Source organism: Parastagonospora nodorum (genome assembly GCF_000146915.1).
Source record: "Parastagonospora nodorum SN15 chromosome Unknown scaffold_44, whole genome shotgun sequence".
Classification (NCBI taxonomy): Eukaryota; Fungi; Ascomycota; class Dothideomycetes; order Pleosporales; family Phaeosphaeriaceae; genus Parastagonospora; species Parastagonospora nodorum.
Genome location: NW_001884592.1, coordinates 152,306 through 173,831, shown reverse-complemented (window position 1 = coordinate 173,831; position 21,526 = coordinate 152,306). Strand labels below are relative to the sequence as shown.

At 49.6% G+C, this 21,526-nt stretch overlaps 15 protein-coding genes across 15 annotated transcripts; 10 read left to right on the top strand and 5 right to left on the bottom strand.

The window, feature by feature from the left end:
• Positions 1-593: 593 nt before the first annotated feature.
• On the top strand, positions 594-839 carry SNOG_16247 (hypothetical protein; the record flags this gene model as incomplete). The annotated part of the gene is made up of 2 exons (XM_001806320.1): positions 594-705; positions 751-839. 2 exons carry the CDS (start codon positions 594-596, stop codon positions 837-839), a joined length of 201 nt encoding a protein of 66 aa, XP_001806372.1.
• A 768-nt stretch (positions 840-1,607) lies between these two features.
• On the top strand, positions 1,608-1,860 carry SNOG_16246 (hypothetical protein; the record flags this gene model as incomplete). Its single annotated transcript, XM_001806319.1, has 2 exons — positions 1,608-1,719; positions 1,787-1,860. The coding sequence occupies 2 exons, from the start codon at positions 1,608-1,610 to the stop codon at positions 1,858-1,860; spliced, it is 186 nt and encodes a 61-aa protein (XP_001806371.1).
• A 772-nt stretch (positions 1,861-2,632) lies between these two features.
• SNOG_16245 (hypothetical protein) lies at positions 2,633-3,478 on the top strand (the record flags this gene model as incomplete). Its single annotated transcript, XM_001806318.1, has 1 exon — positions 2,633-3,478. One exon carries the CDS (start codon positions 2,633-2,635, stop codon positions 3,476-3,478), a length of 846 nt encoding a protein of 281 aa, XP_001806370.1.
• Positions 3,479-4,036: 558 nt separating this feature from the next.
• Positions 4,037-4,635, top strand: SNOG_16244 (hypothetical protein; the record flags this gene model as incomplete). The annotated part of the gene is made up of 3 exons (XM_001806317.1): positions 4,037-4,112; positions 4,211-4,227; positions 4,462-4,635. 3 exons carry the CDS (start codon positions 4,037-4,039, stop codon positions 4,633-4,635), a joined length of 267 nt encoding a protein of 88 aa, XP_001806369.1.
• Positions 4,636-4,781: 146 nt separating this feature from the next.
• On the bottom strand, positions 4,782-5,537 carry SNOG_16243 (hypothetical protein; the record flags this gene model as incomplete). Its single annotated transcript, XM_001806316.1, has 1 exon — positions 4,782-5,537. The coding sequence occupies one exon, from the start codon at positions 5,535-5,537 to the stop codon at positions 4,782-4,784; it is 756 nt and encodes a 251-aa protein (XP_001806368.1).
• A 2,384-nt stretch (positions 5,538-7,921) lies between these two features.
• On the bottom strand, positions 7,922-8,362 carry SNOG_16242 (hypothetical protein; the record flags this gene model as incomplete). The annotated part of the gene is made up of 1 exon (XM_001806315.1): positions 7,922-8,362. One exon carries the CDS (start codon positions 8,360-8,362, stop codon positions 7,922-7,924), a length of 441 nt encoding a protein of 146 aa, XP_001806367.1.
• Positions 8,363-9,170: 808 nt separating this feature from the next.
• SNOG_16241 (hypothetical protein) lies at positions 9,171-9,731 on the top strand (the record flags this gene model as incomplete). Its single annotated transcript, XM_001806314.1, has 1 exon — positions 9,171-9,731. One exon carries the CDS (start codon positions 9,171-9,173, stop codon positions 9,729-9,731), a length of 561 nt encoding a protein of 186 aa, XP_001806366.1.
• An 824-nt stretch (positions 9,732-10,555) lies between these two features.
• Positions 10,556-11,094, top strand: SNOG_20183 (hypothetical protein; the record flags this gene model as incomplete). The annotated part of the gene is made up of 2 exons (XM_001806313.1): positions 10,556-10,624; positions 10,885-11,094. The coding sequence occupies 2 exons, from the start codon at positions 10,556-10,558 to the stop codon at positions 11,092-11,094; spliced, it is 279 nt and encodes a 92-aa protein (XP_001806365.1).
• On the bottom strand, positions 10,748-11,159 carry SNOG_16240 (hypothetical protein; the record flags this gene model as incomplete). Its single annotated transcript, XM_001806312.1, has 2 exons — positions 10,748-10,910; positions 10,945-11,159. 2 exons carry the CDS (start codon positions 11,157-11,159, stop codon positions 10,748-10,750), a joined length of 378 nt encoding a protein of 125 aa, XP_001806364.1.
• A 3,161-nt stretch (positions 11,160-14,320) lies between these two features.
• On the bottom strand, positions 14,321-14,867 carry SNOG_16239 (hypothetical protein; the record flags this gene model as incomplete). Its single annotated transcript, XM_001806311.1, has 2 exons — positions 14,321-14,631; positions 14,726-14,867. 2 exons carry the CDS (start codon positions 14,865-14,867, stop codon positions 14,321-14,323), a joined length of 453 nt encoding a protein of 150 aa, XP_001806363.1.
• A 791-nt stretch (positions 14,868-15,658) lies between these two features.
• Positions 15,659-16,486, top strand: SNOG_16238 (hypothetical protein; the record flags this gene model as incomplete). The annotated part of the gene is made up of 4 exons (XM_001806310.1): positions 15,659-15,718; positions 15,750-15,772; positions 15,825-15,928; positions 15,963-16,486. The coding sequence occupies 4 exons, from the start codon at positions 15,659-15,661 to the stop codon at positions 16,484-16,486; spliced, it is 711 nt and encodes a 236-aa protein (XP_001806362.1).
• Positions 16,487-17,453: 967 nt separating this feature from the next.
• On the top strand, positions 17,454-18,642 carry SNOG_16237 (hypothetical protein; the record flags this gene model as incomplete). The annotated part of the gene is made up of 3 exons (XM_001806309.1): positions 17,454-17,605; positions 17,798-18,132; positions 18,212-18,642. The coding sequence occupies 3 exons, from the start codon at positions 17,454-17,456 to the stop codon at positions 18,640-18,642; spliced, it is 918 nt and encodes a 305-aa protein (XP_001806361.1).
• A 484-nt stretch (positions 18,643-19,126) lies between these two features.
• On the bottom strand, positions 19,127-19,803 carry SNOG_16236 (hypothetical protein; the record flags this gene model as incomplete). The annotated part of the gene is made up of 3 exons (XM_001806308.1): positions 19,127-19,210; positions 19,355-19,388; positions 19,460-19,803. The coding sequence occupies 3 exons, from the start codon at positions 19,801-19,803 to the stop codon at positions 19,127-19,129; spliced, it is 462 nt and encodes a 153-aa protein (XP_001806360.1).
• Positions 19,804-20,134: 331 nt separating this feature from the next.
• On the top strand, positions 20,135-20,937 carry SNOG_16235 (hypothetical protein; the record flags this gene model as incomplete). Its single annotated transcript, XM_001806307.1, has 3 exons — positions 20,135-20,366; positions 20,417-20,706; positions 20,743-20,937. The coding sequence occupies 3 exons, from the start codon at positions 20,135-20,137 to the stop codon at positions 20,935-20,937; spliced, it is 717 nt and encodes a 238-aa protein (XP_001806359.1).
• A 91-nt stretch (positions 20,938-21,028) lies between these two features.
• SNOG_16234 (hypothetical protein) lies at positions 21,029-21,324 on the top strand (the record flags this gene model as incomplete). The annotated part of the gene is made up of 2 exons (XM_001806306.1): positions 21,029-21,121; positions 21,166-21,324. 2 exons carry the CDS (start codon positions 21,029-21,031, stop codon positions 21,322-21,324), a joined length of 252 nt encoding a protein of 83 aa, XP_001806358.1.
• Positions 21,325-21,526: the final 202 nt, after the last annotated feature.

Below are 21,526 nucleotides of genomic sequence, written 5' to 3'. Positions count from 1 at the left end.
GGATCGGCCGACAACTGCCCCACGACCGCTATCATGAAGGCTGCCCAAAGGTAGCGCTACTGACGCCTACTCGATGGCTTAGTTGCAGTCGGCACCAGCATCACATCGCGCGGCAAACCGTCGTGACCCTAATATGAACCCGGAACTTGACACCCCAACCACAATGCGCGATCGCCAGCATCGCCTTGCGCCTGGCGAGCAGCGAGGTATGTTTCACGACCAGCATTGACATTCTCGAGGCTCAGCTTCAAGTTGCACGTTGCCATCACGTGGGATGTGTTCATACACATGTCGAGGAACTTGTTGGGCCTGATTCAGTCTCAACCCACCTCGCAATGTACTCGAATCCATGTTCTGGCTCTGTTGATGCCATCACCCGTAATCACTGTGTCCATAGATACTTCTCATTGCAATATTGGTTTTCAGCAGTCGTCTGGATGTGACAAGCTGCTAGTGGCTTGTGCAACTTGAAATGGCATACGTTTTGGCTGCCTGGAGTTTGCATACCAAGTCACTCAACGAGGTCAATCCTGGTGGGTGCGAGAATGTGGCATTGGAGATTGAGCTGAGCGTACATGTTTGGTTAGATCGTCATGTCGCTGCACTGTACAAGTTCCCTACTGAAAGTGCCCCTGCAACTACACTGCCGCATGCATGTGCCGCTGCTGAAGGATGAGGAAGACACAGCCATCAACAAGCGTTACGGTGCGTCCGACCTTGCTTCAGAACTATCCACTCGATCCACTCTAGGCACGAGTCAAATCCCTAATCGCTTGCGAAGACAAAGACAATCCGACTCATACGATTCGGCGTATGTGCTCCTGCGGGGTCGATGGTAGACTCTATGCAAGGAGGCTGGTGAAAGCGATCATCGGTGGGGGGACACGAGCGGTAGCGCAAAATTCTCCGTAGTGGCTAGATCCATGGCAAGATTCATGCGGGTGTGGATTGGAAATCGATGATAGTTTGGTTCGTGTCGCTCAAGCTGCTCAATGTATCGCGCGCCTTGCTGCATTAGAATCGTTTCATACCAAACGAGCACTGCAATAGGCCGGGGGGTACTCCAAGCCGGCAACACTGAGATCGGCTGCCCACGCTGATGCAAGAAAACCACGAGGGGAAGAGGCAACTGGCTCAAGAGCTGAGTGGGAATGATTACCAGATTCCTGTTTCGAATGGAGTGTTGTCAGCTGCGCAGTTTTGAGGAATGAAGTGTCGTCGGCATCTTTGCACTGGTGTTGGCCGGGCCGAGCCTCTACCGTACGCATCGGCAGTGTGATTGGACTTGATGAGCGGGTGCTGTACCCACGGAGCTACGATTCGACAAACGCATCCATTCGGGCCGTGAAATTTGGCGAGGGTTGATGAAACGTCAGGCGCGGTTGCCAAGAAGTAGGACTGTACTACAATCTGGCGATAAGGCTTCTGTGGTCTAGTACGTCCGCCCTTCCCCGTGGGGTGCTTCACCTCGAACCTCACCCGCATTGGCTGCTCCTTGATCTGTGTAGTTGGACTCGAAGGAGACGAGATACTTCGAGGACTACAGATCGCGGGATGTTTCACTAATCGTTCTTCGCCGTCGAGTTCCTATTCGCAATAGAGTCACCATGGACGTCGATGCTGAGAGTGGGATGACAACCCCCGCGAAACAAAGTTTCATTCTGTACTACAAATGCGTGCGGGGTTCCACTACCCAAATGCAGTCGCCTACAGTCATCGGTTACATCGTGGAACCAGCAGCCATGTTCCCACTATTATTTCGACGTCTTTACAAACGACGAGGCAGTTCTTGGATCTGTCGGCCGATGGGCGACAGGAATACTAGCTGCCAAATCGAGTGACACGAGTTCTCGCCCATGAACCTTGGTCGGGAAATGGGCTGTGCGACAGAGTAGCCAGTAGGAGAGCTTCTTATCGCATTTGGGCCCTTCATAGACCAAGCATCATTCCATGCCTACCGTCCATAGGCGGTTAGCATGAGTTGAATGCGTGGGGGAATGGGTAACACGCAGAATGCGGCTGGCAGTTGAGAGCAGCTCTGGGCGTCCTTTTGTTATGGCTTGACAGATGAAACGTGCCACTGCTTGTGTATTTAGTGGGGACTGTCGTGACTACAATGGCGTGGGGCATCGGAAAATAGCCCATGGAGCTTTTGATAGGCTGACATGACGGTCACACACTTATATGGCATCAGCAACGGGCAGTCGAAGTGGAGGCGACGGATAGCGTTGGAAAGATCCGCCAGAAAGTACCTTTGCGTTTACCGCATAATTTCGTGTGACTACAACGGTGCAACCGATCATACTGGATGTAGCGATTGAGCGATGATGATCCCTGAGTTTTTCGCTATTCATCTCAAAGCATCGTGCGACCCTCTGTCGCGGCTCTCGGGCAGGTATCTCTTCTGCATGTTTGTGTTTGACAATGGACACTGCAAGATACTAATTCGGCCCTCTGTGACAGGGTAACGGTTTAGCTTGAATCGCAGTCGAATACACGGATATATAAATCAACCAGACCTTGGAACTTGTGCGTACATGTCCCGTTTCTCTTGCATTACATTCCATCTACATACCCTGCACCATTTCTTCTCCTGAGCTGAAGCAAACCTACGATTCTCCATATCACCACCATGGCGCTAACCAAATCGCCTGAGCCAAGGGTGCTTAGGAAGCGTCAAGCCCGCAAGCTCAAACACTTGAGCCCGAAACCCCCCGGCCGCCCCGCTTCCAAGTCAGTTACTCGGCGAGATACTACAATCGGGTATACTGTGGATGTTCCAGGCGTCGGAGTGCTGGGTGGATTCACGGCACCACCATTCAGGGCCATGCGGATCGACGATATGCTGAGTTCGACTGGAGGCAGTACATACCGTACAAGAGCTGAACGAGAAGAAGATGCTGCTCTAGGCAACTACATGAGTCACATGCCCCCTCTCGTCCGCGGTACTGTGCCTCTCGTCCACGCTTCTCTGCCTCTCGTCCACCACACTCGGCCTCTCATCAACGGCGGTCCTTCTGTGTCTAGCGTTCACAGATCAGCTCCGACTTCACTGGAAAACACTTCTCCTCGAATGACAGACACTCCGCAACCGCTATGGGGTGGAGCAGCCTCTACCAACAGATCAACCCACGCTACCCAGCCTACGGAATCAGTGCCCAGCCTTCCCCAAGACACGCAGTACCCCGCCGGCAGCAGCCTATATCGTGACAACACTCTGTACATTAGCAAGGAACTGCACGAAGATATGCAGTATGCTTTCCGGAGAATTGCGCACCCCCCTGGCTCTAGCGAAACCATGCTTGGCGCACTCACTTACGCTATGGCCAATGCAATGGATGGACTATATGGAACACCTCAGTGGTTGCGCAACGGACGACAGCCATCGATGGCTTCCATGAACGACGCCGTCAATATGATGGCTTGGCACCACCCAGCTTCCTATGACCCGAACAGCACGACGTCATCCAGCACTTGATGGATCGCAGTGCAGAGCAAGCTAGCCGGGAGTAAGCACGGGGTGGGGAGGGAGAGAAGCGTCTTGAGCATGGATGGAATTCAACCTGGGGTGTCTTCAGAGGGCGTGTCGTACCGCCTGACGCTATGAAGCATCGCCTGTCCTGGGAATAAAGAGATGTTGCGAACTTTGGTAAGGGGTTTTGGACCACGAGACGGAAACTTTAATATCTACATTGGTATTCACTTCAAGGCTGTTCTGGGAATAATGAGGTATTGTGAACTTGGTCAAGGAGTTTTGGATTACGAGGCGGATGCTTTGATTTCTACATTGGTATTCAGTTCAAGCTTGTCCTGGGAATAATGAGGTATTGTGAACTTGGTTAAGGAGTTTTGGATTACGAGGCGGATGCTTTGATTTCTACATTGGTATCCACTTCCAGCCTTTCTGTGCATTGGCTGCCGGCAAGGTATAGGGTTACCACAAGAACTCTCGTATGAATACATTCAGTTCATCACAATGATTGCCTTTTTGATATGCACGATGTGATCCATGGCGAGTCGGTGACTGTGACTCAAAATGTCGCAGCATCACTTCTATCGCGAAATGACGTACCCAGTTTGTTCAATCTTGTTCTGCAGGAGCTCCTACTCAGGTATGTAGACGATGATATTGTCAGTCGTTCATGCCGTCCCGCATTAATGTGTAATGTTGTGAGCACGCCTTCCACATCCGCCCGCACGCAACCTGTAGATACAACTCTTGTTAGAGTGAGAGCAGGTCTTTTACCATGGGAACTCCGCCATAATACCGCACCTCCTTGCCATGATGTCGATTCATAGCCAACTTAAGCATCTTTAACCTGGACGCGATTCCTTTCACTGCAAGAGAGTCTGGTAGCTATGCGTTTTGCAATGACACATGTTAACTAGTGTAGAGATGAGAAGATGACGAGTCGCACAACGACAATATTAATGCGCACTTGAGATTGACCTCGACCACAGTATACAATGAACTATGCTGTTATTTTGCCGATCGAGTCTACAGTGTCGTATTCTTGGACCACTGCGAAGAGGAGAGCTGCTAGCACCGATATTTCGCGAGACTACTACAATCTGTCATACAAGGAAAAGCACACATGGCTGGAATACAAAGAACCACCAAATAATGTCTTGTAAATGATACTACTAATCAATGCTCTACAACGCCGGATTCAAGAACTGGTCTTTACAGACTAGTCCATGGTGCTGAAACTACCAAGAGGTCATATATCTTGCCATCAATCGTCTCCGCAATCGTAAACACGGTGCTACCCAACTCATTACTACAATAAGCCCAACTCAACCATTCGGTCCACCAAAACCTCTTTAGCAGCTTTTGCCTCTGCTGCTTCGCGAGACAGCTGCTCGTTTCGAGTAACGAGATAAGCTTTGTTGCTCTGGAGGCTCGTTTTTGTGCGCTGGAGATCAATGATTTCTGCAGAGAATCCATCTGCGGAATCTTGGTTTGCATCCTTCAAGTCTTGGATAGTAGTTGCAGACTTAGTAGCGCTATCTTCCAGACGACGAATTTCTGCAAGTGCTTCTTTGAGGCGGAGAGTTTCGCTAGGACCAGATAGGACAGGCTGGCTGAGGCCAGAAGGAATGCCCTCCTCAACATGGTCGCCAGGAGAACCGCTCTCACTGGCGTTGTCGCTACCTCGCCCTCGTTCAGAGCCCTGGAGGCTATAGCCTCTAGCATCGTCTTGCAAGCTCTCAACTGCGAGCTGGTCAGTGATTGATGCCTGTCTTAATGCTAGGTGATTTGTATCAGCCTGAACCTTGACTAGGTCTCTGAAATGCTCTAGTTCGGACTGCAATTTTTTCTCGCGCAAGCTGGCTTCTGCAATTTCTTGAGCTTGCTGTTGCAGTGCTTGTTGAAGAGTATCCTCAAACTTCGCTGCTAGATCTTTAGCTTGCGATTGCAGTGCTTGTTGAATAACTGCCTGAATCGGCGTATCCATTTCTGTCAGAAATGCGCGGGCCTTCTCCATAGAGATATAGCGTACGTTGTGAGCGTCCTCAGTAGGGATGACTTCCATCTCAGTAGTAGTTGAGGTATTGTCCATATGAGCGGTAATTGGGGTGATGCTTAGAAGCTTAGAAGTTGAACTGTAAGAAGCAGAACGAGAGGGATTAGCCGAAAGGGTAGCAAATGTGACTGGAGTTGTGCTGTTCTGATAATTAGGATAGGACAACAGCAAGGCAGGATTATATAGCTGCCGGAGCTCACTAGCGCCAAGAGTCACAGATCTTCACAGTGAATAGTGTGTTAGCACAGTAGACGTAGTTCTAAAACAATAATCACTCTATGAGCACAATAGAGGCCCTCCAAGCTCTTAAAAGAGTATTCTCTGCAGTGTTGCAGCCAACATAGCCTATCGTCATTACGAACGTCCGATGAGCAGTTTAGTCGTTCCTCCACGAGTTGAAAAGAGATCAACTTGCACTAGCTACCGCATTGTATATACTCAGCTCTATATGTGTCTCAATCCGCCGCGCTTGTTAGTCTAGACAATTTTCTTAACATCCAATTGTTATCGAATAGTAACCTTCTCACATACTAGTCAGTTTAAGTGCCAAATTGATCCTGTTTCTCGTTTACATCCCAGTTCACGCATATACTCGTCTATCCCTTATACCTATTATTCTATTACCTGCCAACATACAGGCAGTATTGATTGAATTCATGCTATATTTAAGACTCTCTTGCGATCATTACCTGCTAGTAGGTGTGGCATACGATATCGTTAGGAAGCTCCTGGCTATAAGCAGTAGATCTCGAGGACATAGAGATATAGTCATCAGGCGAAACCGTCACGCAATGAATACTACCCGAGCTCCCAAGGTCGCTAAGCACGCTGTGAAGCTTCAAGAACAAAGCCCAAGTCGCAACGATGTAGCTACTAATAATAGACTTTGCTAACACAGTGCTTCAAGTTCGAGTAAGTAAGTATTCTCTTCCTACTTGAGATTACTCACGCTAAAACACTGTTTGTTGGTTTGTTCCAGCATGCATTTCTTGTTAGTCAATTTGCTACTTGCCATTCATCTGTACATACCGATAGGTTACTTCTTTCAAGCAACATAGACATGTTTTTAGATCTGCGCTTAGTTGATCTCACATCTATTCGTCTGGTCCAACTTAACACGCCTTTTGACTTAGCAAGCATCCTCGATGGACAAAAGTCGACCTAATAACGCGCCTAGGTGTGATTGTGCTTGAATGCGGTAGTATCGCAGAGATGGTACATGGGGAGAATGGTGACTTTACTCCATTCTAGTCATGTGATACCGTTACATTTGCTGATTTTTTCGTGAGATGCCGAGCTACTCTATCTAGACCGGGTAGCTCGTAGAGATTGAATGATGAGCTCGATGCGAACACTGCGATCCCAACATGGCTTGTACCTGAGTGCTGCTAATGCAGCGTCTCTGTAGTATGGCCGGACAACTAATCTAAGCTGCCTGGTAAGAGATGTGCTGTCCGTCGTTACTGAGACTCTTTTTTTCGTCGGGCAGTATAAAAACCTTTATAACCATGGAATTAGTGTTTTTGCTATACATGTGGCGTAGAAAAATCGCACTGTCATGTTATACATCGCCACGAGTAGTTCAATGTGATGTTGACATGAATAGCTGTTCGCTTGCTCAAACATGTGGCAGTCTGCAGTGTATGTGCGGCAGCCTGGATCTACGATAGTTCCATTAATGTAGAAAAGCTACTTGCTTGCAGTCTGAATTCTTGGCAAGTCCGTCTTCATATTGTGAAATCATGATTATATGTAGAGCAACTGCGCGCCCCTGATGCCGTGTATGATGCTGTGTAGGAAGAATAGTCTATTGCCGTTAGAAGATCTGAGTTGCAGATTGGGAGTGTAGTGTAGACATTGGTCATAGAGCAGGCTGACACGAGTTTTTACAACAAAACATTGGTTCTTATCTACACACGTCGTACTCCAGCGGAGAGTACCTTATATCTTTAGAAGAGTCGAATCCCTTGCAATCACCCCATTCAGGCTCGAAACCGGGGCCATGAAGACATATTCATCGCCTTCCTTTCCCGAAATACTTCACACGTTTCCATCCATCATGTACCAAAGGCGTGTTGCCGCACGCCATTGGCACAACAAACACCTGGAAGCTGGGTCGGCATGGAATTATTTATGGAGATAGGTACAGCACGCAAAGGCTGTGGTGACGTACAGGGATATCGTGTGTGGATCAATCTCGTGGCCAAAGTCGAGTGCGGTTCCGATAGCGGCGTTTGGCGCATGGACTGTCTGGAAGTGTTGATGAGGAGTGCTTTCGCTTCTTTGAGACGGTTGTCGATACTGGCTCTAGGCCCAGCAGCGTATTCAGCTCATCTGACGCCTCGTCGTCCGCAAGTGAGGGCGCGTCTGGTGATTCCATAGCAGCGTGCGGCTTAGCTGTCGGACTCTGCTCGGGCGATGACAGAGGTGTTGTGGAGAGATGCGACATGCCGACGCGGAAAGTGGGCGACAGCGAAGATCTGGCATCGCGATTTGAGCCAGAACCCAGGCGAAGACTGGAAAACATGGATGGGTTGGGTACTGGATGTTCTAGTCGAATGCGTGGTAGCCGCCATGAAGGCGCCAAAGTTTTTGCTACCCAAGGAGGCATCATTTCTGATCCGTTTGTCTTCTTGCATAGAGAGTAAGTTGGGGTCGGCCATGGCAGTGCCGACACTGCTCTTGTCCAAAATGACATATTCCTCAGCAGCCCGCATGGAGAACAGGGTAATCGCTGCCCGGTAGACTTCGAGATCGATATCCTCTGGGTTGGTCGCAGGGTTCTGCTTGGCGGGTGGCGTGGTTCGCATTTCGAGTGATTTGGCAGCTGCCATGACGATGTTGAGTTCGCTAGATGTGATGAGGATTATGGACAGCCTGTGTAGTAGAAATGTGCGGAAGTCAAAGGCTGAAGTGACGAAGAGGTGCTGAACTTCCCAGGATATATATCACACAGCGAATCCTTACGAGAAAGGCACGGATTGCATCGAGAGGAAAGGGGCATTGGGAAGGAGGATGGATATGTCTCTCTACGTGTCGTTACTTTAGTCGTAGTGGTTATCGACGCCGGGCCATCGTCTAGTCGCCAAACCAGCAGCAGGTCCCCTACTGGCATTCCCAACAGCATCAGATGCTTTTTTGCCGCAGCAAGAGACGCCATTACGGCCTGGATGACCTGAATCAGTCACAACTACCCTATTTCTGTTCATATCAGTCTCAATCCGCTACTTGCATCATGAAAGACGTCAGTCAAAGCGAAGTGAAAGCGAGATTTGCAATGGTCACTGCTGAGACACCAATTTCAGGTGAATCAGGAGTTTTGGCGGGTACCCGAAATCTGCCCGCTTAAGCGGACTCCAACACTCGTCTTTACTTTGTTCATCGTCTTCCTCCTCGCCCTCTGGTGGTATCCAAAACAACAGTCGTCGAGGTCGTCGAGATCGTCACCGCAAACATGACCACCGACGATACCACCACCGAGTGACAAGTAGACAAGCGCGAAGTCTTCTTACCAGGGCTCGTTCTAGGCGAGCTAGAGCGAACGAGTTGGCTATGGCACCACCACTTCCACGGACTCCTCTGGGTATCATGAGGTCCGGTGCACGACTACCTCCTCGCCGACCACGTGACGCCCCGTTCACCATGGATCCCGCGGATCCTCTGTGGGAGGACAAAGAGAATCACATGCCCGACTACATGGCCAATTCTCCCATACGACCTGCAACGCCTGTAACGCCTGCAACGCCTGTAACGCCTGTAACGCCTGTAACGCCTGCAACGCCTGCAACGCCTGCAACACCCGCAACGCCCGCAACGCCCGCAACGCCCGCAACGCCCGCAACACCTGTAACGCTCGCAACACCTGTAACGCTCGCAACACCTGTACCAACTCGTCTGTCCACCTCTTCTACAACGCCGCCCGCTTCGACTCCACTTGCGCCGCCGCAACCAGGCTTGGGATTGACATCCTCAAGGCAAACAACCGCGGCCACGTCGTCTGTCCTACCAATTCGCACAGCGACGCACCACCATGCCGCAGCAACAACATTCACGACGCCGATACCATCCAACACACAGAGTCCACGCATCGGCCCCCTCCGTCCTGCTCCCACGTTGCCTTCACGGAGCACATGGGCGTCCCTCCCGCGTACACCGCGTACACCGCGTACCAACGCTCCCAGTCGCGTCTTCCACTACCGTTGAGGGGCGGGTGAAGGCGTGTTTTGTCCGGCCCGTGGTTCGCCTCGCCCCGGTCTTGTTGAGACAACAGCACGTGAACAAGGAGTGTATGACTGACGCCAAGGACGGCAGGTAGCTCGGCGGAGCTCAGGAGGAGGGCGATCAACACGGAGGTGATGATGGGGTTTGTAGGGCAAAGAGTCAAAGGACGGATTGAGGCTGTATTGTTAGCGGGTACGCGTTCAAAGGCAAGGTTCGTTTGATCATGGTGCCCTCATGTGACCTTGCACTCGGCGTGGATGCAGAAACCATAGTGCCTGATGCCTTGTCGTGTGTATGGCGTCGACCTTGCCGTCGTCGCGGAGACACCAGCGCCACGTAGAGGCAATGCGCATATCAGCCCCGCGAAGTGCGGCGCGACAGGTGCACCGCGGGCTCAGCCTAGTGCCTAGTGCGGCTCTGCGCCACGTGCATGACAGGCGGGGGATTCCTTGGCGTCTACCCCGCGTTTCGCCGCCCGGGCAAGCGATTTCTTGCCAGACGCGACTTTTCGTGAGCCAACGCGTTCTGGGTCATGTTCAATGTGAGTCTGCCCGGCTGATACGCAGCAATCGCATGCTAATCCTTTTACAGAGTTGCCATACCGTGTTTCGAGCCCACGGGCCACCCTCACAACGTGCAGCTTCCAGATGCACCACGAAGCCGGGCGCTTCGTCATCGAACGCGACACAAGAATGGCAATGTCAGCTCGACGTTAGGCTGGCTGGAACGATCCGAATCCCGCGCAACTGAGGACAGAGCATGGCAGCTCGACGCCGTGCCACGGATACCTGGGACCTGCGCTACCCATGCCCACCGAGGAGGATCGCCAGCGATTGCCCGACATTCACAAAGTCAAGCGCATGGTAGAAGCTTTTGTAGGGTAGAGTCTGAGTTCGCGTCGCAAATCTAATTACTTGTCGGCTACCAGCCATCCTGCTCAAGACAGCCAGCAGCTCCTGCCCATTTTCTCCCGAATCTGTCCGGCATAGCCCATCCACTCAAATCACCGCCCCCCGATCGTCGCCTCCACGTTTACCATTCCTTCTTCCCTCGCCTTGACTGCTGGCTTGATGTATGTCAGGATCCTTGCTGTCGTAGTTGAACTCGGAGGAAAAGTAGCGGTCGAGGACCACAGAAGTCGAGCGAAGTGTTGCCCGTCGTCTGGGCCGATCGTGTAGCGGTTGTGAAGCGCTACATGCCGATGAAGGCGCGTCGCAACATGATGGTGAGAGTATCGCACAGGAATCGCATCGTGTTCCAGAAGAGACGCGGGCTCGTGCTCCACGCCCAGAAGCCCAGGATGAACACGATCCAACCCAACGTGGATGAGGCAGTCGTGGCATAGGCCTTGAGCTGATCCAAGGCATCTACGAGGTACATGATGATTTGGTCCATGGTGATATGGTGCATGGTGATTTGGAAGGTTTGGTAGGCGGGAAGTCTGCTTTGAGTCAGTACGCCTTGTCTGCAAGCGCGATGCACAGTGTCAGGGTCTTACTTTGGGTTGTTCAAGAGTCTGGGAGTTTGGAAGTCTGAGAGTGGGAGATTTGATAGTTGATTGAATCTGAGATGTGCGTGCAGATCGCGGAGATATAGATCCCATCGATTTCGCCATGCGATGTTTGCGTGGTGTAGAATGTTTGCTATGGACGTCATTATCCTGCCTGCTCCCGGCATGTGCAGATTCCCACATGCGGGGGGTGTTCAGGATCTTGCAGTGGTCGGCATTGTTCTGTCATTGCAGTTTGCTGTAGTGGCATTGATCATTGCAGTTTGCCGTAGCGGCATTAATCATTGCAGTTTGCCGTAGCGGCATTGTATCATTGAAGTTTGCCGTAGTGGACTTGATCATTGAATTTTGCAGTAGCGGCCTTGCTCGACGTCAAGTCAGAAAGAAGCAGCGCAGGAACAAGCCGTACTCTTCAAGATATTTCTCGAGGTCGAGGAAACAGAAATTCAGAACCTCTCCCCCTGCACGTTCAATCCGGGCATGCAAGTGGGAATTGTAGTCAACCCCACTATCAATCTGTCCGATAATTGTCAGCACGGGCAGACTTGTAGATCCAGCACATCTCTAGCATTCCGTGCGATCCAATGCGTTGACGACTGGCCTCGTATGCAATCGACGTGCCCGAGGCCCTGTATCTAGACAGTGGCAGAGGGTCTAAGTGCCTATAACTTTGCCAAAGGCCACGTATACCTGCGTGCACAAGATGCAGATAAATTATGGAACGCCGGCTTTGTCGACATTAACGCCCCAGATACCATGGGAGCCACGCCTCTACTCCAGCACATTCACCTTGGAAAGTTTCCGATGTGGGCCTCGTTCCTCGATAAGGGCGTCTCGCTTACCTCGAGACACCGTACACCACACACGTTAGCTAACTCTATTGCCTAAGTGATCACTACCAGAACGGTGTGCCCACAGATCTACAGTTGATGATGCGTCCAAAGACTGAGCCTGTAGTGTAGAGGTCGCTCTTGAATTGTTTTTCGCCGGCGCGGTTTCTGTACCGTGCACGGACACCAGGCGCCCGGAGACACTGGGCGCCCACTCTAAAACTAAAACGTGTTATTAATACTAACTTTAATATATTATAACTCTACTACTATAAATCTAATTTAAGCTATAATTAAAGATATTAAATTATATAAGCTAAGAGAACGTTTTATATATATAGAAGTTACTATAAAATATAATATTAATTGCATAATATTAAGCTAAAGATATAGAAGCATATAGGCTATAGTAGGCATCTAGCTACTAAATAGATATAAACTTAGCTTACTATAGAAGTTAGAGCTTATACTATATATTAAAAAGCTTACTAGGTAAGGCCTACCTTCTATAAGAGAGATAATTAGAAATTTTATCTTATCTATAGCTAAGAAAGAAGTCTCTAAGTGCTAGGTTTTATACTTTATTAGCTAGAATAAAAATAAGCTTATTTTAAAGAGAACTAGCGCTATAGATTATATGCATTACTAAGCTAATTTCTATATTAAATATTAAGCTTACTTTAATCTTCTGCATAAGAAGCTTAATAAGTATTATCTTAAAGCTAGTAATATATATAATATAGATAAGAAGAGCTTCTTTATTAGAATTATTAGAATAAGTAAGAGAGTCTTTAGTAAATATTAATAAGATAAGAAGAAAGTTAGAGTATTATTTTAAGATAAATTATATAAATTTTTAATGCTTCTAGCTTATATCTGCACTAATAGAAGCTTACTGCTACTAAGCTTTATTTATACGTTAACTTAGAAAGTAATTAGATTAAACTAAGTAGAGAGAATTACTATAGAGAATTATAATATCTTTATTATATTATCTTAATTAAGTTAGAGTAATAATAATATTAGTTTAGTATAGCTTAAATAGATATTTAATTGCTATATAAAGAATAAACTAAAAAAGTAGCAATTACTTATTCTTAATAGCTATAAATCTTATCTTATCTTTAAGTTTCTTAAGTATTATAACTACTATAGAATTCTTCTAATAGTATTTTCTTTTTATTTAACCTATATGCTATAACTGCTAGATATAGTAATATTTAAGCTACTCTTATTAAGCTACTCTAATAAGCTTACTTAGTATCTCTATAACGCCTAGAGCCTTATCTCTATTAAGAAAGAAGACTTTTTCTCTCTTTTCTAGTAAGCTTAGAGCTTATTCTTTAAAGAAAATACTATTTTAAAAGCTTTTAAAGCTACTAGTATATAGCTAACTAATCTAAGAGTTATTCTTAATAAATTTAGAATAATACCTAATAAGAACCTTAGCAAGCTATTCTATCTCTCTCTAAGTAATTAGAATTAGCTATAGTAATTAGTATAAGATACTACTAAGAATAAAGCTTAGAATAGAGTAAGAAAGCTTAGTATTTTACTTTACTATCTCTAGATTTAAAATAAGCTGCTTTATTATAAGAATAAGTAACTAAGAATTACTTTTTTATATAAAAAGAAGTATAAAAGTAAGAGTAAAGCTCTTAACCTTTAATAGCGCTAGAAGTATTATAGTAGTGCTATCTTTTAGTTTTCTTATAAGTTCTATAAAGCTTAAGCTTAAGAAGTAGTTTATAAGTAAGAGAAGATAAAAAAGAAACTCTAGAAAGTATAAGCTAAGAAGTAGTATAAAGAGACTTAACTATAGTATTAAGTTAAGCTTAAGAAGAGATATATAGAGAGATAGAGACTTAAGGTAGTAAAGAAGAAGAAAAAGGCTAAAAAATAAGCTAAATATAAGCGTTAAAAATAGCAGTATAACGCTAAGAAAGCTATATAATTATTCTAAAGAAGTAAGTATAAAGCCTTATAAGCAGTCTTCTCTAAGAAGAAGTATTAGAAATAAGTAGTAGATAAGATAGCTACTACTTAAGTTTAACTTACTTTATTTTCTTTACTAACTTAAGTAATATTACGTAGCTATAACGTTAAGCTCTTAAGTAAATTTAGATAATATAAATTAATTATAAGTATCTAATTACTACTATACTATATTTTTATATATATAGAGCTATTATATAGCGTTATATAGCTTTAAGTTTAAGATTGCAATAATATTAATAGGTAGGCGCCTGGTGTCTCCGGGCGCCCGGTGTCTGTGCACGGTACTCTGTTCTGGCCCTCTTGTCTTGCTTGATGTAGGTTGACCTGGGCTCGTTGATCTCCGTCACGTGCCGTCGTGATTCTGCTCGTGGGGGCGTCAAGTGAGACAGTGTCTTCTCAAGCGTGTTGGATCGCTGGGGTTCGAGGGCGAGCGGCGATGGGCATATGCGACGCGCGGCCTGTTGGCGGATAGGGCGCGTTGGAGTGGATAGGAGGCTTTTTGCAGTGCAGCTTGCCAGGCGTCTCAAAGACGTCGTGATTGTGCCTAGTCTCCAGTCAGTGCTGAGCAAGTGGTAGCGCTGATGATCGGCTCGAGCCGTCCCAGCCCCGCAATGCACACGCCACAAGCACGGCCACACCCTTTGAAGACGAGGTACGCGTAAAAGCAGCCAACGCAACTTGACGCTCCCACAGCAGGAAATGCAGAAATGCATCTGCTGGGAGAGATGGCCCTGGCTCTTTGCGTGTGTCTTCCATTTGGCCTCCCCTCTTTGTCCGCATGCTGGCTCATACCCATTGTTGATCGGCGAGGATGTGGAAGGGGTCGCACAAGGTATTGGATTTGACTGGTTTCTTCGTTTGGATTCCTCGGTTCACCGTCATGACCGCTGTCCGTGCGCAGCGCCTGCCCAACCTCTGATATATTCTTGCCAGACGAAGTAACACGAAGCGACACTTGAGGGCTTCCTGCCACCAACAGAAACACCGCCCCCCCGCTCACCACACCTCCTCTCTCCTTCATTCACCTTCACGCCCCATCATGGCACCATTGCTCTTCTCATCTGCCTGCACCCATCTTGTGCTCTTCTCATCATCACTCTCCATCGCGCTCTGAGCACCATGAGCATGCCAGCCTCTTCTGGCACCATGCCTCTGCTCTTCTGCCTGACTATCAGCTGTCTCGGGCGATGAGCACCCTCTCCCCCGATTCTCAGCTGCATCCCCAAGCACCACTCACTTCGCGTGCTGCGCTGTTGTAAGTCCACCATCTCTCGTCAGCTACAAGCCTGAGGCTAACTTCCGCACACAGAGCTCGGCTGCATCACCAAGCACCAATCACCTTAGTCACTGCCACCAGAATCCTTTCTCGGCTTGCCATCCTCCCGGCATCATGAAGCACCCATAGCCAGCTTATATCAGCCAGACATCTTAGATGCCTACTCAAAGTGTCTCTCTTTCAGTGCAGGGTCTCTGGCCGACATACGCTACAAGAAACTCTCGCAGCTTTCGAGATACTGGTACGGAAAGGTTGGGTATGCCCAGAACAGCGTGTTAGCAGTGTCGTGGCGGGGATGCGCCCAAAGCCACAGCTTGCTCCACCTCTCGAGTCTCCACGACCTGAGCATCGTCTGGTAAGTGAACTTCTATGCTCTTTGCCCACAGCGGGCTCTGACTAACGTGCAATAGTAGGTCATCCATGCACATTCATTCCCATGAGCTACCCACGGGTTTCCGCAGTCATTGCTCCAGCGGCTTCGCATCCCCTTCTCTCAGCTACACCGCAACATCAAAAGACATGACCTCGCTGCCCTTGAACTACGCCATCGACTACCACACCTTAAGTTCTGCACCCGCCGCCGCCTGCCTGCACCCCAGGCATCCTCATACCGCCACTCACCCGCATACTTCTCTTCCTCCAGGGAGCATCACCATCTTCGGCTCCATTGTCTTCCATGGCTTCCAAACGCCAACGTCTTCGTCCTCCAACGCATTCACCGCCAGCTCTTGCTTCTTTCGACACGTTTCATCCTACAAAGGTCCCCATCTTCCAGCACCTTCAGCTTTTAGGACCTTCGACTTCCACCTCTGATTCTCCCATTTTTCAACGTCTGCTCTGGTATCACAACTACTTCCGCTGCACTGCGTCTGCTTATACCCTCCTCGACCATCTCCATCGAATCTACCTTTTACGACACGCTTGCATCCCTTACGTCGCCTTCCTCGCATCCAGCGTCACCCTTACCAGGGCTACTCGACTTCACGTTTGCAGATACATCAAGGATGTCATCTTGCACTTGTTCATCGACACTTTTCCACGTACAGACTCACAGTCTCCCGCTTCCTCATCGCCGGTGATCGTCACACCTCGTACTTGCTCCGCTACTGGGTATGCCGTCTAGCAAACGGCGTTGCTTTGGCACACTCTGCCGCTCACACACTTTTGAAAGAGATGGAACACTCACTGGGAACAATGTCACCAAAAAGAAGTGACTGGGTCTTTCGTTAGTTGGCGTGATTGATGGTAATTACCGAAAAGAAGTGACGGGATAGTAGGTAGTTGTCACCAGAAAGAAGTGACGGGATAGTAGATAGTTGTCACTGAAAAGAAGTGACGGGTTTGAGGTTAGTTGTCACCAGAAAGAAGTGACTGTGTCTGTTGTCAGCTAGGTGTCACCGAAAAGAAGTGACGGGACAGTAGATAGTTGTCACCGAAAAGAAGTGACGGGTTTCTTGTTAGCTGTCACTAAAAAAGGCGACTAGATCTGCTGTTGTATGGCTGGCTTGATTGATAATGGTCACCGAAAAGAAGTGACGGGATAGTAGATAGTTGCTGTCGGCAAGCTGGATGGATGATGGGTACACCTTTTCATCTACATACCGTCGCATCAACACATCTTTGCATCGACACTTCGCATTGACATTTGGCATCGACACTTTGCATCGACACTTCGCATCGACATTTGGCATCAACACATCTTCGTAACAACACATCACGGCAATGACACACCTTCGCAACCGCACGTCTTCTCATCCAGACACTTTCTCTTCGGTAATCCTTCTCTTTGACAATCCTTCGCAACCACACACTTTCCTAGCGACATAGATCTTGCACGCTAGCAACTACGTTTCGTTCCTACCTGGTCCTTACGCCCCACTCCGCCCTGTCATTTGCTGTCTCACCCTTGCGCGCCGGCAGTCTTCCTAAATCCAGTTGTCGCGGATGCACATTCAACTTCGGTCCGTCGCCTTCGCACCTGCGCATCCTGGTCTCCGTCCTCGGACACTGGTTCCTTGCCTCAGGTTCAATGTTTATGTTGAGTTATCCTCTCTTCGATCCCATCACTTCATCGCCTCGACTTCTCCAGCATGCTGGCTCTCCTGATTGACTTTCTCCATTCGTCCGTCATCATTGTTGCATCTCCACACAACAATGACGATGTCAGCCACGAATCCGTCGGCGCACAGGAGCATCACTCACCCGGTGTCTTCTGTCCTCCATCAGCTCCTGTTCCCTCAGCGTATGTCTAGAAACTCCCTACAGTTCGCAATGCTCTCGAACCGGAGAGCATTCGCCCTCAGCTCGCAGGTTGTTCCCAGCTTGAACCTCTCGGACTCGAATCGTCTCGGTTTGGATCCTGGACGCCAGCTGACCTGGCCTGATCCGGGGTTTACTCCACTTTGACCTTCATCACATCGCCTGTTGCTCACAGCCTGCATCATCCTCCGCCCCGTTTGTTCTGGTCTTTCTTGGCGTCGAAACACTCGCCACTCAAGTCTGGCGGCTACCTTGATGTAGTCTCCAGCTCCGCTACCGACCGTCATCACGCCATTGCCATGGTATCTATGCGTGTGGTATCAACTCAACTACTGGTACCGTTTTCTGGAATCTTCGTCGCACTTTGCGTCGTTCCCAGGAAATGGTCCGTCACCGAGTTCTGCTGCTTTGTTGTCTTCTCCTCGAACATCGTGCCTACCACCCGCTGCTTGTCGCCATTTCCATTGGATACTCCTCAATTACAAAAGCTGAAGAAGCACTATCATCGACGTTGCTCTCCAACCTCTTTCTCCGCTGACAATATCTTCGCAGCCTTGTTGCTGTTAACATTAATTGCTCTCAACTACAGAAACTGGAACATCTTCACTTTTTCGCCTCTGGCACACCATCTCCTCCGGCGTCATCTCCCGCGACACCCTTTTCATCAACATGATCATCTTCTACTCTCGCCCTCCACCTACGATCTTTGCATCAACCTGGCCGGATCATCGGTCCGTCAAGCGCCCTCTGCTCGTGAATCAGATTCGCAAGACAACGCCTCTTTCCGCCATCTGCACTTCGACCAGTGACTCTTCGAGCACCAGCACACCAGCCCCGGAGCATACTCCACCGGCTTCCCTCGCTCGTCAATCACGACAGTCTTCCTTAGCTGCTAGCTTACATCGCACCTTCTTGGCGGTTTCTCTTCACCGACAATCCTTCTGCGTTGCCTTCTCCGTCTTCCGTCTCGCTTCTTTGCTCTATCACGATCGGTCTCCAGCTTATTCCCTTCTCCGCTAGCCGCCAAGGTGTTCACTGGCCTCCTCCACCCGTTGACGCCAAGTCGCGCGTGGTCATATTCTTTCGAGAATGATCCAACGCTGCGACCCACCACACCGCGCGCTGCTTCACTACTGACCCACGCCTCCACACCATCGATAATACAATATCTATCTCGACGTAATGACCAACTCAGACACGTTCTCACCAGGATCATCTAGAGATCGTCCCACGAGGCCAAGCCCGGCATCGGCTGGCGTCAACGTTGACGTGGTGCGGATGTTGCAGCACATATCAACGCTGTCAATGGGTATATCAGCCAGGCATCTCAAAGTCAGCACGGTAGCCCAACTTGAGGCTCAGAATCTGGCTCCACGCTTACGCCGAGTAGTCTGCTCTCCAGCAGAGCACACCAGCTTCCGTGTCCGTGAGCACACCCTACTCCCCAAGCCGAAAATGGAGGCGACATCGAGCGACAAACCAGCAATAGCACCGCCTCGAAGCACTAACGTCTGTATGAAGTCTCAACTTTGCGCTTCAAATATGCAGTAGCCTGACCTTTTGCGGCGGCCTGCGACGGATCCAGCACCTGCCGTTTCTCAGCTAATGCGCACAACCTGCTCCCGAATCAGCCGACCCTCGGACACGGTAGAACTACCTCATAAGTTGCCTTTTGATATGAACATTATCGCCCGCTTCGGGAGTTTTCAGTCGTCACTGCACGACTGCATACCTCCCTCGCCTTCTCTGGACTGCCTTCTTGGAGTCTGTCAATCTCGGGCGTAGTAAGGGATTGACAAAAAGTCCGAGTCGACCATACTCTCCCGGTTCCACCTACACAAGCGGAGCTCGTTGACAAGGACACCCCGCCAGCCACCCCGGAAGGCGGACACGTGCAAGGCCGGAGACAATACCTTCCCGGACCCAGGCAGTTCGCTGGTCCACCGTCCTACCAGCTGTTCTACCCATACCCCTGCGCGCGGGTTTGACAGAAAACGACATTGGCCAGCCCTCTTGTTCACTCAGCACGCTCTCAAGGTGCTTAGTCGCCATGAACAGCTCCACGTAAACGGGCTTGCCAAAGCAGTGAACGGACTTGCTGAAGGTCAACCTGACCGCGACTATCTGCCCGCTGATGACTGAGTCCAGGATGAACACCAAAATCGCGATGAACCGCGCCATCGTGAACGTAACTGCGACCGGCCAATCTTCATCGCCGCTAGGTGCTACGACACGCTGAAAGACATGACGACGCGCATCCTCTGCATCGCGAGGACCGGCACGCACGACGTCTTCATCGTGAAGCCTATGCTCTTCGTCTTAGACTAAAGGACCGGTAAGGCCCTTTTCGCCGCGGCTTAGACGTCGGTCGCGACGTCTAAATTGAAGTTGTACTCGTGCAACTTAACCCCCCTCAAGAGGTGTCGACAAGTCCGATGGAGACGTTGGCCATCAAGTCCTCCGCGGTAACGACTCCGCCATTCATGACCGCACCAGGGTCTGGGACATCAGTATGCTCGTCGGCGGTAACGGAGATGTACGCCTACCTCTATCAGAACGAGCTCGACCTGGGCAAGCACGGAAGACGACAGCCAAGATCCCGGCGGTCACCACCTTCATGAAGAATAGGGGCGTGTGCTACACAAACAAGTCCGTCAATGCATGTAGGACGATATACATGACGACGGTGAAGGAAATTGCGAGGCTCAGCATGCTCTGCACGAAAACGGAGTACATCAAGAACGGCGAGCTCGGCAGAGAGGCGATCTCCTGATTGTGTGTACCATCATCACAGACGGACTGGCTCGGACGGAGGGGTTGGCGCTTTCGCTCTTCTCCGCGTTCGTGCCCGAGATAGAGGTCAGTATAGAGGCAGTCTATGTCGCCTTGATGATGGACGGCAAGTCTGAGTGGTCCACTTCGGCCATGTGCACGAACGTAACGCGGGTCAAGGATACTGCCAAGGCTGAGTCCATCGAGGAGGGCATCAACCTCGCGTCCACATCCGATACATTCTCGCGCTCATTGTTCCTGGGGAACATGTCCAATTTCACCTCCTTCGGAGAGAGTGCAGCTCAGACGCCCGTGTCTCCCTCGGTCCCGGACGGTACCACCTTGTAGGTAGTTATGCCCATTCGTGCCGAGGCCCTCATCACCGTCATCGTTTTGAGGAAGGCGATCATGGTTGTGTCCATCACCCTCTTGATGATCAAAATTCCGCACGAGATCAGCAACTCGATGTCTTTGGGCGAGCCGACGGACCGGGACAAGCCGTTGCCGAAGATTCTCAGGCTACTGTTTCTCCCATCCTTGTAGAGGGCTGAATCATGAGCTTAGTGGACAGGTCAGTCCTCATGGATACCGATAAGCCCATGCCGAAACACAACCCCTCGGCTACGGTTCGATAATGGCGATCAAGGCCGTTGCCGTGGACATGGAGATGAGCTTGGCGTTTATGGACTTCATGGCAAGCATGAATCCGACGTCGGAGGGATTGCACGTGATGCACTCCGCATTGCTCGAGCTGATAGAATGACTAGCTAGGTGCTCTTTCCTCGTCTCCGCCTCGCTGAAATCGAAGACCAATCCTGGCTCATCATGGCTTCGAGGACACACGCACAGAGATTTGGCGCGAATGTGGGCACGCAACTCAGAGACGCAACCGGATTAAGCCGCGTACCCAAGCGTGCCACAGATCAATAAACAATGTGAGCCTCGTGCAGGAAGCACATACGCTCGGGCACAGACAGCGTTGTTTGCAAATCACGCCGAGCGAGATCTCCAGACCAGGCTTCTTCGATTGCCGACACCTCTCCATGTCATCCTACCTTCTCATCCATCAGTGGTAGCCAACGACGCAGCATTCGTACATGGCAAAAGTCAAGCGAGCGCCTCATGACGCCGC